Below are 12,717 nucleotides of genomic sequence, written 5' to 3'. Positions count from 1 at the left end.
GTAGATGTCTCTCAGGATCTTTTTTTTTTTTTTTTTTTTTTTACATCATCTTATTCACTTCTCCTCTCCTCTCCACTTCTTGCAGCCAGGTTGGACCGAGTCGGGCCCAGTTGGCTGTGTGGCGAGAGGCCCGAGGGTGAGGCCTGCGCCTCCCCCTCTGCACCTCTGCCCCAACTCAGCTTCTTCACATCTTCTCTTTTTTTGTTTGTTTGTTTGGTTGTGTGTGGTTGTTTGGTTGTGTGTGGTTGTTTGGTTGTGTGTGGTTGTTTGGTTGTGTGTGGTTGTTTGGTTGTGTGTGGTTGTTTGGTTGTGTGTGGTTGTTTGGTTGTGTGTGGTTGTTTGGTTTGTTTGTTTGTTTTCCCCTTCTTAAATACGTTATCGCAGAGGCGTTATCACGGGACATTCTGCTACCAATTGGCTCGGCCTTGGCCAGCAGCAGGTCCGCCCTAGGCCCGGCCGAGTCCACTGAACAAAGGGGAGCGACTTCTAGCAGTTTCCTACAGAAGCTGTCACCTTAGGCCCCCCTCACTAACAAAACCAGAACATTGATGTAAGAAACCATGGGTGGCAGCCAGCTCTCCTGTGTCCATGGCCAGTACTGTGAGAAATGGACTCTGTTCTGTCTGAAGTGAAAGAAAAATGGGAAGAAGTTTGAGTTGGCCTCCTCAAGCAAGAGAAGGAGTATTCTCAGTGGTTGCAGGCCATTGTTTTGCTCAGACAAGTCTATAGTGCACCCACCTACACAGTTTTTGGTCCTTGGGTTGCTGCTATGGTCTTAGGACACTAAGATAGCTTACAGTGAGATGGGGCCCATCTACAAATGTAACTCTTTCCTCCTATGTGAATAGCTGGACCGTTTGGCTCTGTTTGGCCTAAACATTTTCCCTCTCTTGCCTGTAGCGAGATCCTGCCCTTCACTGAGAAGAAAGTTCCAGCTTGTTTTGTCTCTGCCCACAAGTAATTGCCAACTTACCAAATCTCCTGTTCTGAAGCACAAAAAAAAAAAAGGACTGAAAAGTCACTGTGTGTACTGTTAATGAATTGCTCTGCTCTTCTGTTGCTGGTTCCTAGCTGTGGCTCCACCAAATCACCAGCTCAGCTTTCTAATTACCAGCATGTGGTAGTGCTCAGTATCAGAGAAACTGCAGATGATCTTGAAAGTTGGAATGAGCCTGATGGAAGTGAGTTTATCTTTGCTGAAGGACAGCTGACATCCTCTGCTCCATATGTGTAGCTAATGTAGAAGATAATTCTGTAGAAGATAATTCGTTAGGCCCAGCATGTGGGATTTATTCTGTTACCTTTGCTGTGGCGATTACTTGGTGGAAGAAAGCTCAGTGTATGTTCATCTCCTTCTCCCCATCCCTTGGTGTGCGAGCGAGTTAACTCTGTTTCCAGTCCGGAGTCTTGTATAGACGCAGAGTGCAGGAACTGTAATTTCTGAATACACAGATGCTCTGTGGAAGCAAGGGCGCTTGCCTGTACTGACATGCTACAGAGGAAACCCTGGCATACGTGTGCCCCTAGGTTAACCCGTGCAGTGTGTCGCAGGGTGAGACTGCTTGGGTGGGGAGTTCCACAAAGTCAGAGTGATTGCATTTCTGGGTGAAGATACATTCAGATGTCAAGCGTGCGTTGCTGGGAGGGGAGGATGTTGGATGGCTCCCAGGGCCCTTGCTGCCCTTTGAAAGGGAGAGGTGTATTTGGGAGCTGCTGCAGGATGTGGCGCAACAGAGCTGCTTTCTGCTGCCTGTGACTTTTCCGCTGGTGTAAGGTGAAGGAGCAGCCTGGATTTCCCTCTAAGCAGAGATGGCCATTGCAGCTGGTGGAGAGCAGGAGGCTTCTGGCGATCAAAGTGGTTTCACACTGTGCACAGGAGCAGGGCAAACAGCAGGAAAGGTGCCCAGTTTGCCTGTGGTGTCAGAGCCTCTCCCAGAGGGGGCTGTGTGTGGGTATGTGCAGATGTGTGAGCTAGGGGAGCTGTTGCTGTTCCCACGTTGGTTTGGGAGTAATGCCCGTTGATTTTCTGAATCGCCTCACTGCTGTGAAGTAAATCGCTGTATTCAAATGGGCCTTTCGAAGACAGGATGTGTGAGTAGACCAAACGGCTGTTTTTTGTGTGTCCTGTGCTGGTGATTGCTGGGTGTGGGGTCTCACAAGTGGTTTTTCAGTGGTGGTGGGTTCAGTCTTGGCAGCCATGTTCATGCAGGGGAGCGCTTGCTCCCTGTCTGAAAAAAGGAGCGTAAGCTGTGCACATGTGCTCTTCTGCCAGTGAGTCCCTTCTGTCTGCTCCAGTCCTCAGGCACCCTGCTAGCACCCAGCCAGGCGCCCCTGTGGAACCTGGCTCCGCTGCGAGGCCTCGCGTCTCCTCGGGCCGGCATCCTTCGCAAGCTGCCGGACTGGGAGGTGGGAAGCTTGGACTCCAGCCTTGCGGCCAAAGGAGGACTGCAGGTAAGGCTCTGTCTTCTCTGGGAACGTGCCCTGGAAAGCACGCTCTACAAAATGTCATGGGCCTGGTGATACTTAGGAGCTTAAATAACAGCATCTGTGATCTCTGGTCAGTTTTGAAATACTTCTGTCTGTTAAAAAAAACCCCACTTCCTACTCTCTCTCACTAGATTTCTTTTCTTTTGCTGTTTCCGGGGATCCTAGTGCTAAGTTTGTGCTGGGCTTTCATCTGTTGTGTTTAGTAGCTCTAAAGAAATAATTGTTTCAATTACTGTTGGAGGGGAAAGAAGTCTGTCAAGTTCATTTCAGTAGAAGTTTGATTTGTGTCCAGACGAAGCATGGCATATGGTACAGATAATGTAATCTGGTGAATAGTACTTTCACTCAACTGTTACCTGCTGAGATTAAAAAATTAAAAGAACAGTTTTCTGGGTGAATGTAAAACTTGCAGTCACAGCAAATGATTACTTACAGGATGTGGGTGTTTTTGTTTACAGGCTGTCGTAGTTCAGCCCCAACAGGGACCAGACTACACAGTCTCTCTCTCACTCCCCCCACTCTCCGAGAGAATAGGAGGAGATTTGACAAACAAAAGAAAACCAGGAAAAAAAAACAAACACGTGGATTGAGATTGAACAAAAAGTAAATTTAACAGTAATGACAGAAGAAAACAAGAGAGTGATGGAACACAAATACAGTACAATAGCTCACAACAGATCTCCACATCCAGTCTCTTCCAAGTAGCAGGGGGCCTCCCTTCAGCACCCTCCTCACTTATATACTGAGCATGATGTCAGATGGGATGGAATAGCCCTTTGGCTAATTTGGGTAAATTAACCCCAGCTGTTAGCTAATTAGTTAACTATCCCAGCCATAGGGGCTACCAGCTTCAGTTCTCCACCCAGCTCAGGTAAATATTAACTCTATCCTGGCCAGAACCAGGACACAGGCCCTTTGGGTTAACAAAACAAATAAGTTTTAAGTGGTAACAAGTTGATCATTTAAAGGAAAATGAAATAGTAGATGTGCAAAACACTGTGCAAAGCCACGTTCACTGAAGGTGTTCTTCTTGCTGACTTAAGCCTTGTCACTGGTGATTTCAAGCATTTTGTTTTGTTATGATCCTGACTGAATATTGAATATATTCTGTTGTGGGGTGTGTGTGTGTGCTCCTCAAAGGGAAATATTAGTGTGTAGTTTTCAAGTGTAAGAATCCCAATTGGTCTCATTTGGCGTATCTTTTCTTGGGCACTGTCAGATGTCCTGGAGAGAGAGATCTTTGGAAAAACTCTAAAGCAAGCCTGTCCAAAAAAGAGCCCAACTTCCCAGATGCCTTCATCGCCAGGCAAAAGGAAGCACAATGAGAACTCCTCACTGGAGTGACACTAAAGAAGTGCCGCTTGCCGGTGTTTCCATGGGCTCTGGAATAAAGGCGTTCTCGAGGCCTTTGCAGAGCCTCGTGTGGCTGGCTAGTGAGTGAGCGGCGTGTTTGTGAGCCTCTGTTAACCAGGCACCGAACTGGAAAGGGGCCATAAACTTTCATTTATTACTTGGCAGGTGAGGCTCTGAATGGCAGGCTTTTTGGAAAGTACCCAGTGATTAGACTTGTCTCCTCCTCTCTACTCTGAGGGATGGTGCTCTCAGCCCTGAGAAGGTGTCTCAGCCAAATGATGAGCTAGGAGCTGTTCTTTCGAGTCTGCTTCAGCTCTGGGTTTAAAGCTGACAGCATTTTCGTTGCACTTGGATAAAAATACATCGTTAAAATATGTTGTCTGTGTATGGTACGCGCTGTACGCAGGATGCAGCTAATGTTTGACAAGACACCACAGCATTAGTAAAACTGTGGGAAAGTAGGACGTGCTAGCAGTTTTGTTGCATACTGATGAGGGAACCTTCTCCTGCTTCCTCCTGGCTATCGTGTTGTTTGTTGTGAGTTTTGTGGGCCTTCCCACTTCTGGGAGAGGCAGACAAACCTTTGGGTGACTAAGCTTTAATTTGGGGTTGTTTTTTCCCGGAGGCCAGTGGGTTCTGCCCTTCCTCAGTCTAGTGTGTTAGCTAGTCACGGTCTTGGTCTGAGCTCAGGGTGGTGGCTTAAATCAGTGCCTGCCTTCAAGTTTGTCCCATGGGAAGGTGGAATGATTGCATCCTGCCTACTCTTCTCTGCTTGTTTCAGGCAGAAGTTAAATGTCTAGTAATGGTCTCCTGCAAATGTCCCTCTCTTGCTGAGCAGATCCACTGTGGAAGCATAAATGGGTCTACTGCAGACATAGTAGGGTGCTCCCAATGGGCCTTGCAACAGCTGCTGCTAACTGTGAGACCCTGTGAAGAAAAAACAGATTTAAAAAAAAAAAGCCCAAGCCCAAGAAATGAGTGTGCTTATCGTAACAAAGTTCCTTGTCTTTGAAAGGGACTGTATGAAGAGAAATCAGACTGACCTTGAAGTCACCCAAAGCTTTGTGATTTTGCTGCTTGCTGTAGGAGAAGCCATGTTGTTCCTGACCCCTGCATTCTCCCAGAGAGGAGGTAACGAATGTTGTAGCTATAATTGTGTTTGACTTGCTGCCTAGAAGGAGTCTTTAAAATCAGGACATGCTGACGAAGGGCAAGAGTCTTCCTTGGATTCTGATGCTGCGTGCCCTCCGACTCCAGTTCAAGCCCTTCCCGGAGATGCTGACAGTAGCCTGTCTGGCCAGAACAAGGAGGAGCCCTCTGGGAATGACCTACTGGGCAAGCAAGATGCCGAGGTGGAAGATGCCGTCTCTGCAGCAGAGGAGCTGCCGCAGTCTCGGGGGGAAAGGAGTGCAGCAGAGACAGATGTGCTCAGCGGTCCTGAGCTACCTGGAGTTGCATCTCCAGCTGCTGAGGCAGATCAGCTGGCAAGCCTGGCTGCCACCGTTGACACCGCGTCTGTTGGTGAAAAGGCAGTGAGTGAAATGAGGGAAGAAGCAGCAGCTGATCTGAAAACAGACAGCAGGCTGGATGCTGGCAAAGTAAGAGACCTGCCTGCATGGCTTGGTTTTGGTGTGGAAGTTGCTGTGGCTGTTCCTGCTGCTTTGTACATCCCTGATTCAGGAAAGCTCTTTGAGCACTTGTTTTTCTCTTAAGTCAGCGTAAGGGCTTTCCCATCAGCAGGGTGTTCCTGGGGGGACACAAGCACTCCAGATTCCCAGATCGACACCATCAGTACCGAGCTAGGAAATTGTTCTTTTAAGCATACGCAAAGTGCTGTCCGAAGCAACCGGCACGAAAAAACCCTGAGCTGTGATGTGTCTTGATTCTTGGAGGAGAAATAAGTCTCAGCTTTCAGTGCTGGCATCTGCACAAAGCAAGCAGGCTTTAGAATGAAGTTCACACCAGGGCCAGCTGTCCATGCTGCTTGGTTTCTCTGCTGTTGTTTCTCTCAGCTTATGCAGAGATGGGGCAAGTGTAGAGCGAGCTGCCAGCTGTGATATTGGCAGCTCTGTGGAAGGATGCGCCAGGGAGGTGAGCAATCTGATCTAGTCGGGGATGTCCCTTCTCCTTGCGGAGGGGTTGGACTAGATGACCTTTGAAGGTCCCTTCCAACCCAAACCGTTCTATGATTCTTTGAGGTGCGAGGTCAGAGTCAGGAAAGACTGTGCCTCGGGGCTGGCTCCAGAGCTGTAGCGCTAGGAGTACCTTCCAGTCTGCCCACAGCTTTTCTAGCGCTGCCTGGGAGGAGAGCTGGCCAACAGCTGACTGCAGTCAGCCAAACTGGGCTACCTGAGTGTGTGGTCCCTGGTAGGAGAAGAACTGAAGTGTCCGAGGTGCAGATGGGTTCACGGCCTTGCCCCTGCAACTGGGGTGCCAGAGAGATGCACGCTATCCGCTCTTCAGTGTCTTCCAGAAATGTTAGACTATGAGATCTGACAAACTGTAACTTTCCAATTGAGCTTTCTTCCTGCTGATTTTGACAATTTTTCTAGTTCCATTGATGTCTTTAAAAAATGATAAGCTATGAAAGTGAGCCAGGAGGATATGCGCTGTCCTGAAGAGCTTCGAGTTGAAAGCTTAGGTTTTACCAGCAGATCCCTGCATGCTTGCTTTGTGTGTCTGGGTAGTTCCGCTGACATCAGCGGGGCTTTGTGGGTGTTCATATTGAGCAGTTACAGGCTGTTTTGCAATGACTGGGAACGCAGCAGTCCTGGCTGCAGCTAGGCATGGCAGGGTGTACTTCTGAAGTCCTTTTAAGACCATGGTACTGTTGTGTGTGGCTTCACCCATTTGTGTGGTGGGCTGGGGAGTTCTCGGAGCTGTAGAGATCCTTGGAGAAGGAACAGAGGACAGCAAGCAGTTGCCTTTTTTCAGGGGTATTTGAAGAGCGCTTCTTTGCCCTCCCTGGTCCCGTCTCCTGCCCCTGCCCTCCTGTGAAGTGGTGTTTTGGTGCTTGTCCTGTGCGTCACACTCTGTGTCTTTCCCATGGTGTTCAGTCACCTTTTCTTCCCTGTGTTATAGAGAGGCCAGATTTGTCTTCCTGGTATCAGTTGTCATCTTGCTGGAAATGCCTTGGTGAAGCTGATGGAGTAAGACATGTACAGACAGTAATGTGTATCTTCTCTCTGCTTTAGAAGGCCTTTGAGATGAGTGACTGTGAGGAGGGCTTGCAAGGCTCTGACTGCTCAGACCGCGAGCTGCTTCGGCCTCTGGTGAGTCACAAAAAGCTCCCTGTCCCTTGGGTGTGGGCTTTGCATTCCTCTGGGAACCTGTGCCCACCTCTTGTAGTCAAACTGCCCGACTCCTGAACTGCTAAGCAGTGACCTTGCAGCTGTGGCACAGGCCAGCGATGTCATCTTGCGCTTAGCAGGTTCTGTCTGTGGGTGAGGTAATATCCCTGGAAAAGCAGACCACTTAGGGCTGCGACTGCGCTCAGGTAATTGCAAAAAGGAAAATAAGAAGCAGTGTAAAAATTGTGCTTTAAGGGACTTGGCAGCTTTTTCTAAGGGGAGTATGTATGGCTGGGTGACCTGGTTCCTGAAGGTCCTGGAGGGAGAACGTGTAGGAGGGTAGCCCTGAGGTGGGGGAGATGCCCATCAGCATCTCTTCATCTCCACAGGAAACTGCCATTGCCATCTGCCAGTGGGAGCAGAGGCAGCACAGCCAGCAAATGGCTGAGGATATCATGATTTATCTGCATTAGTACAAGCCTGTGTGTTGGCACGTGGCTGCTGCCTCAAACAATCCCTTTTTGTAGTGCTCGCTTGTGGGCACGTGTTCGCACACGTGCTCTCCCTGTGTGTAGTCAAGTGTAAGGACCCCCAGAGCCTCTGCCGGGAGGGAGAATTGTTGTGGAGAGTGCATAGCTTGTGGGCAACTTGCAGGAGCTGACTCTGAGGAACCATCTCAGGAAATCTGCAGCAGTATCGAAAATGAGAACAGCAGAGGATGCGGGAAGATCTGCTGGCTTTGGAGGTAGCCAGTGTCACCCCTGCCTGCTGGGATCGGTGGCCTGGAAGTGTGCACTGGTAGTGTGAGAGAGCTCACAGCCCTGCAATGCTGTGGTGTCCTCCCTGTGTGGCATTGCAGTCCCCTGGCCTCGCAGGGAGGGTTTCCACAGGGACCATCAGTGAAGGGAACCACAGTGCTGCACAGTCCTGGTGGCCAAGCCCATAGGGAATCTGTCTGCCACCGTCCCAGCAGGTAGCTCTGCTTAAACCAGATGGCCTGCCTGTGCCTCTGCACCTTGGGGAAGAGAAAACCCAACTCGCTGCTGGTCGAGCCACTAACAGAACCATCTGTCTGCAGTACAGACATGATCTATGCTTGGATGCAGGCCTGAGTCTTGGTGTAGCCGTCTCCTGTGTCTCGTAAACCTGGTGGTACAAAAGACTTGCTGTGAGTGGGATGGTGAGTGTAGATTCCAAGCTGCGTTAGGATTTTGGTCTTGTCTCAGCATCTCTGGCAAAAACTGTGCATGCTCATCAGACACTGATATTTTTTTTTTTTCTTTCCTCTTTCCTTCTGCTTTCTTCTTTAGGACTTGGGCTTCCGGAGCCAGTTTTCTGAGCAAATCCTGGATGTGGACTTTCTATCTCCTGCTTTGGATGGCCCCACAGTCAAGGTAAGTGCAATAGAGGTGATCAGGGACCAATCTGAGGTAAAAGACTGTATTGTGATGCACTAATAACAGGATAATGCTGTCAGCATAGAGGCAAACAGAAGTAATGTGTTAAGTGTCAGGGATTAGAGCAGCACTCCTAGTGCATTTGTTCTTTTTCTGTAGAGAGGAGATGCAGGCAGCTACACAAAGAACATCAACTTTGAGTAGAGGTGGCTTGTGAGGGGTGCGTGTGTGTGCAGGCTTGCACGTGTGCTTTCCCTGCCCCAACAGAAGTGTAGATAAATGGCTTTCCTGGGGAATGGTGGGAAGCAGAGTCTATTTCACCTTTTTTGTGAGTGCATTTCTCTTTTTTTTTTTTTTTTTTTTTTCTTAAGCAGGTGGAAAGGATGTGCATAAAAGAACACGATAGCAGAAATGGGAAGAAAAGGAGGTTAACTACCTCTGACAGATTTTTGGTATAGGGAAACTTATTTTTAAGCATTTGGTTCCCTTGTCTGCTTTCATGAGGGGGGGAAATAGGCTCTTTTCAGTGAGTCTGTGGCAGATGAAGGAGTCTATATGTGGGTGCGCATGCCTGTGCTTCCTATAGCATGTTAGCCCGGGATCTAACTATGATCGGGCAGCTCTGACTGAAGAGGATTGCTGTGCATCTCAAGGTGTGACCCTTGTCTTCTTACTGAGTTGGCTTCCTCAGCCTCGTGTTCCTGTTGAGCCCTCTCAGCTACCCCTCTGCTGCACCATCTCAGCTCATCAGTGTGTAGGCTGGAAGAGTGTGCTGCGCAGCGTGGTGGAGGGCTGGGCTCCAGCTGGGGCTTACTCAGCCTTGCTCTGATTGTAAGCAAGTTGATCAGCCGCGCTGGAGGAGACCCTGAGGGGCAAACCCACCACCTGTCCAGCAGAGAGGAGCAATCCAGTTTGTAAGGTTGTGCCTGGAGAATACACCTGTCCTCTTGTGCCTAATAATGAGCATAATAAGCTATGAAGGGACAACAAAACATATGCTTGCTGTGTTCTCCCTTTTGCTGCAGCACAGTTGCTGTGCATACAGATGTCTTGTTGGAGCAGCCACATTTGAAGTTGATTACAGCCCTGTTAAGGACAGAGGTGGTTTTGAGATGGTGCTCCCTGCAGAACTGCAGCTGCTCTCTTGTGTCTGTAGCCAGAGGCTAGTCTGAAATGACTCTGGGTGTAGGAATGTGCTTACTCCCATGTAATGAGTTTGCCTTGCTTTGAATAGATTGGCAAAACAGTCAAAGGCGAGCACGTCGGTCAGCTATGTGAGCACAGTATTGGAGGTTCTTGGGTAGCGTGTTTTGGGCAGGAGCCATGGTAGTGTGCGGAGGCCATGTGGGCTGCTTCCTGCTACACCTGGCTTCTCTGCTGGCACTGGAGAGGCTGCTCCTTTCACCCTTTGCTCCTCAGGCATGTAAAGTGCTGGCAGCCTGCGTTGCTGGCCCTGCTGCTGTGCTGAGGGTGACATGGTGAGGAGCTGGCAGCAGGCATGCCATCTAAGCTGATGTGTGCTGGCGGTCATGGAGATTCTCCTGCTGAGGTCCCTTGGGAAATGTGTTGTGCAGAGAGAGGAGATGGCCTGTTATCCATCGTGCTGCTTTCCTGTGGCCCCAAGACTGGTTTTGTATTGTGAGTGAGATGTCTTCTGTGGGATGCAGTGTGGCACTGAAACAGGGCAGAAAACTAAGGTGCTTTTGCAGTACTGGAACTGTTGGGGATCCTGAGGCAACAGGAGGGGCAAGGCTCACAAGGCTCTCTGGTAATTTCACAGGCAAGGCTTAAAATCAGCCCTTTTTCCCTGCAGGTGGGTGCTGTCTTCACCTTCTCAAAAGTGTCCAGAGATTCCTGCGGCCCCTCACTTCTGGGGAGGGACCACTGTCCTGGGAGGGCATGTTGGGCAGGGGCTCTGCAGCGTTACCCTGTGGCTGGTTATCCCTATTCCCAGGAAGATCTCATTCACCATTTGTCTGTCTGCTTTCCTTTCACAGGCAGCAGTGACAGAGCCCATTTTGGGGCAGGAAACGTTAGCTGAGCTCCTTGGTTCTCGGGAATTGGAGTCATTGTTTACAGCAGGGCAGGAGGGAGGCTGGGAGGGGGAGTTGCCTGGGAGAGCTCTGACCAGGCTGCTGTGATGGAAGGTGATGGCACTTGCACGGAATCCTTCTGCTGTCTGCTCTGATATGCACTTGCATAAATTACTGCTGTTTTAATTCTGTATTGCTTCAGCCCTGCTCCACGGTACCCTTCTGCATGGTAGGGGCTGAGTGTGTTCTGTCCATCACCATCTGCCTGAGAACCAGGATGCGAGGCAGGACTGAGTCCTGTTGTGATTTTTGGTCACAGCCAACACATCAGCTTGCTTTATGGCCACAGCATGTTATTTTAGTCTGTCTGGGGGACATTCCTTCTAGGACTCTCTTGTCCTACACTTTTAATGGAGTTCAGTGTTCCTTGGCTATGTAGGAGGACCTTAGGAAAAAACCAAATCTGTGTCCAAAGTGCTTAGTGCTGGCAGGGAGTTCATCCTCTGTACTGGAAAAGCAAGCCCCAGTCCATAACCAAACAACCTGGAGAGCTGAGCTGGGCTCGCAGGCCTGTCAGCTGTGCTGCTGGAACTGTTGCTGCAAGGCTTTCCTGGTGAAGGAGCAGCCAGCAAACTCCACACTGTTTGCTTTTACCTGCAGGAGCTGGGCGAAGAAGAAAAAGAGCAAAGCAAAGCCAGTGTAGAGGAAGAGCAAAGCAAAAGAGCAAAAGCTGCTGAGAGGTATGGTACAAACAGCAACAGAGGAGGTGTGGACAGCCCTAGCCCTGGATGACTTTCCTGTCTTGTCTGCCCCTGCTCTGCTCTGGTCACTGTAACCAATACAGGTGTCCCCTGTAGAACAGCCCAAGATGCTGCAGCTTCTCACAGGGTCTTTCCCACTCAATCTTTCTCTTCTGACACCTCCTTAGTACTGTCTCACAGACTTCAGCTTCTGGCTGGGTAGGCAGCACAACTGCCTGCCTCTCATTTCCTCGTGACTGCCCCAGAAGTGGAGCTGGTGTCTGTTTCTCTTACAGCTATCTGACTTTTCTCTAAGGCAGCGAAAGTCACGCTCTTGCCAAGATTTTAACACTGTGTGGTGTTAACATAGCAGTTAACACTGTGTGGTGTGCCCTGTGGTGTGTAACTGAGGCAGACGTAGCCGTTGGCTGTTGCCCAGTGCCAGGCCTGTCTGTTCAGACAGCCCCCGGTCTGGGTCAGCGCTGGTCCTGCGGGGCTGCCAGCTCTTCCTGGGGCAGAGGCAGTAGCTGAAGGCTCCCAGCACCATCCTGGTGCCTGTTACTGGTGGCAGGAGAGTCCAGCTGCAGTGTGACCAGTTCCCTTCCACTTCCTTCCACAGAGGTGGCCTAGAGCAAGTGGCTGGTTGCCCAGGTGTAAGCATGAAGCTATTTTATAGCCTGGTATGTGGACAACTTGCTCTAGAGCGCACCAGCTGTTACCCTGAGAGCAGTGCTGGCTTCCAGACCCTTGGTTACTGGGGGGCCTGGAGTGTCTAGGGGAGCTATTTTCAGCTTATGTGTGGCGACTTGTTTAAAGCAGTTGAAATACTGTGCTGAGCAGTGAGCTCCATGCTCTCTCGAGCCCTTCCCCTGCCCCTTTGAGAGCTACAGCGTGTGGCGCTTACAGGTGAATTGTGTCAAAGCTCTTAGCCTCTGCACACAGGTACATGTAGTCTGGGGCACTGGGAACCAAGAAGCTGTTGCCTGTGCCAGGAAAAGTTGTGAACAGAAGCAGCTGCAGTCCATCTTAATGACTGGCTGTGTGCATTTGGGATTTGCAGCCTTTTCCTAGAGGAGCTGTTTGTGTGAAGGTCCCTGAAAATGTGTTCTGCCCACAGGAATTCTTTCCTTGTCGCTTGGTACCTGCTTCCCAGTTGTGCATCCTCTCTTTCTCTCTGCCTGTAAAGTTAGCTCGTGCTTGCCTTTTCTCTCTTCCCTGTACTTCCAAGACGCAGCAGGACCGTAGATGTAAACATACCTGCCAATATTTGCGTTTGTAAGTTGGACAAGAGTGTGAGCGTTGCTAACAGGGCTGACTTACCATGGAGAAATGCTCTAAGGAACTGGAAAGAGAGGGGAATAATAATCTAGGGAAGGGATTCAGCCTTCTGAGTCTGACCCATTAAATCCTCAGCTGT

At 49.9% G+C, this 12,717-nt stretch overlaps 1 protein-coding gene across 1 annotated transcript in view; it reads left to right on the top strand.

Annotated features, from left to right (window-relative positions):
- LOC104475587 (centrosomal protein of 164 kDa) overlaps positions 1-12,717 on the top strand; it is a 32,193-nt gene that overhangs the window by 4,039 nt on the left and 15,437 nt on the right. Inside the window, exons 4-8 of the mRNA XM_086743361.1 lie at positions 2,296-2,451; positions 5,016-5,438; positions 7,035-7,112; positions 8,441-8,530; positions 11,221-11,300. Of these exons, the coding sequence (XP_086599487.1) occupies positions 2,296-2,451; positions 5,016-5,438; positions 7,035-7,112; positions 8,441-8,530; positions 11,221-11,300 (827 nt within the window). The remainder of the gene's footprint in view (positions 1-2,295; positions 2,452-5,015; positions 5,439-7,034; positions 7,113-8,440; positions 8,531-11,220; positions 11,301-12,717) is intronic.

Source organism: Chlamydotis macqueenii, chromosome 3 (genome assembly GCF_036417535.1).
Source record: "Chlamydotis macqueenii isolate bChlMac1 chromosome 3, bChlMac1.mat, whole genome shotgun sequence".
Taxonomy (NCBI): domain Eukaryota; kingdom Metazoa; phylum Chordata; class Aves; order Otidiformes; family Otididae; genus Chlamydotis; species Chlamydotis macqueenii.
The sequence above is the reverse complement of the archived record's forward strand: the minus strand, read 5'-3'. Positions and strand labels throughout refer to the sequence as shown.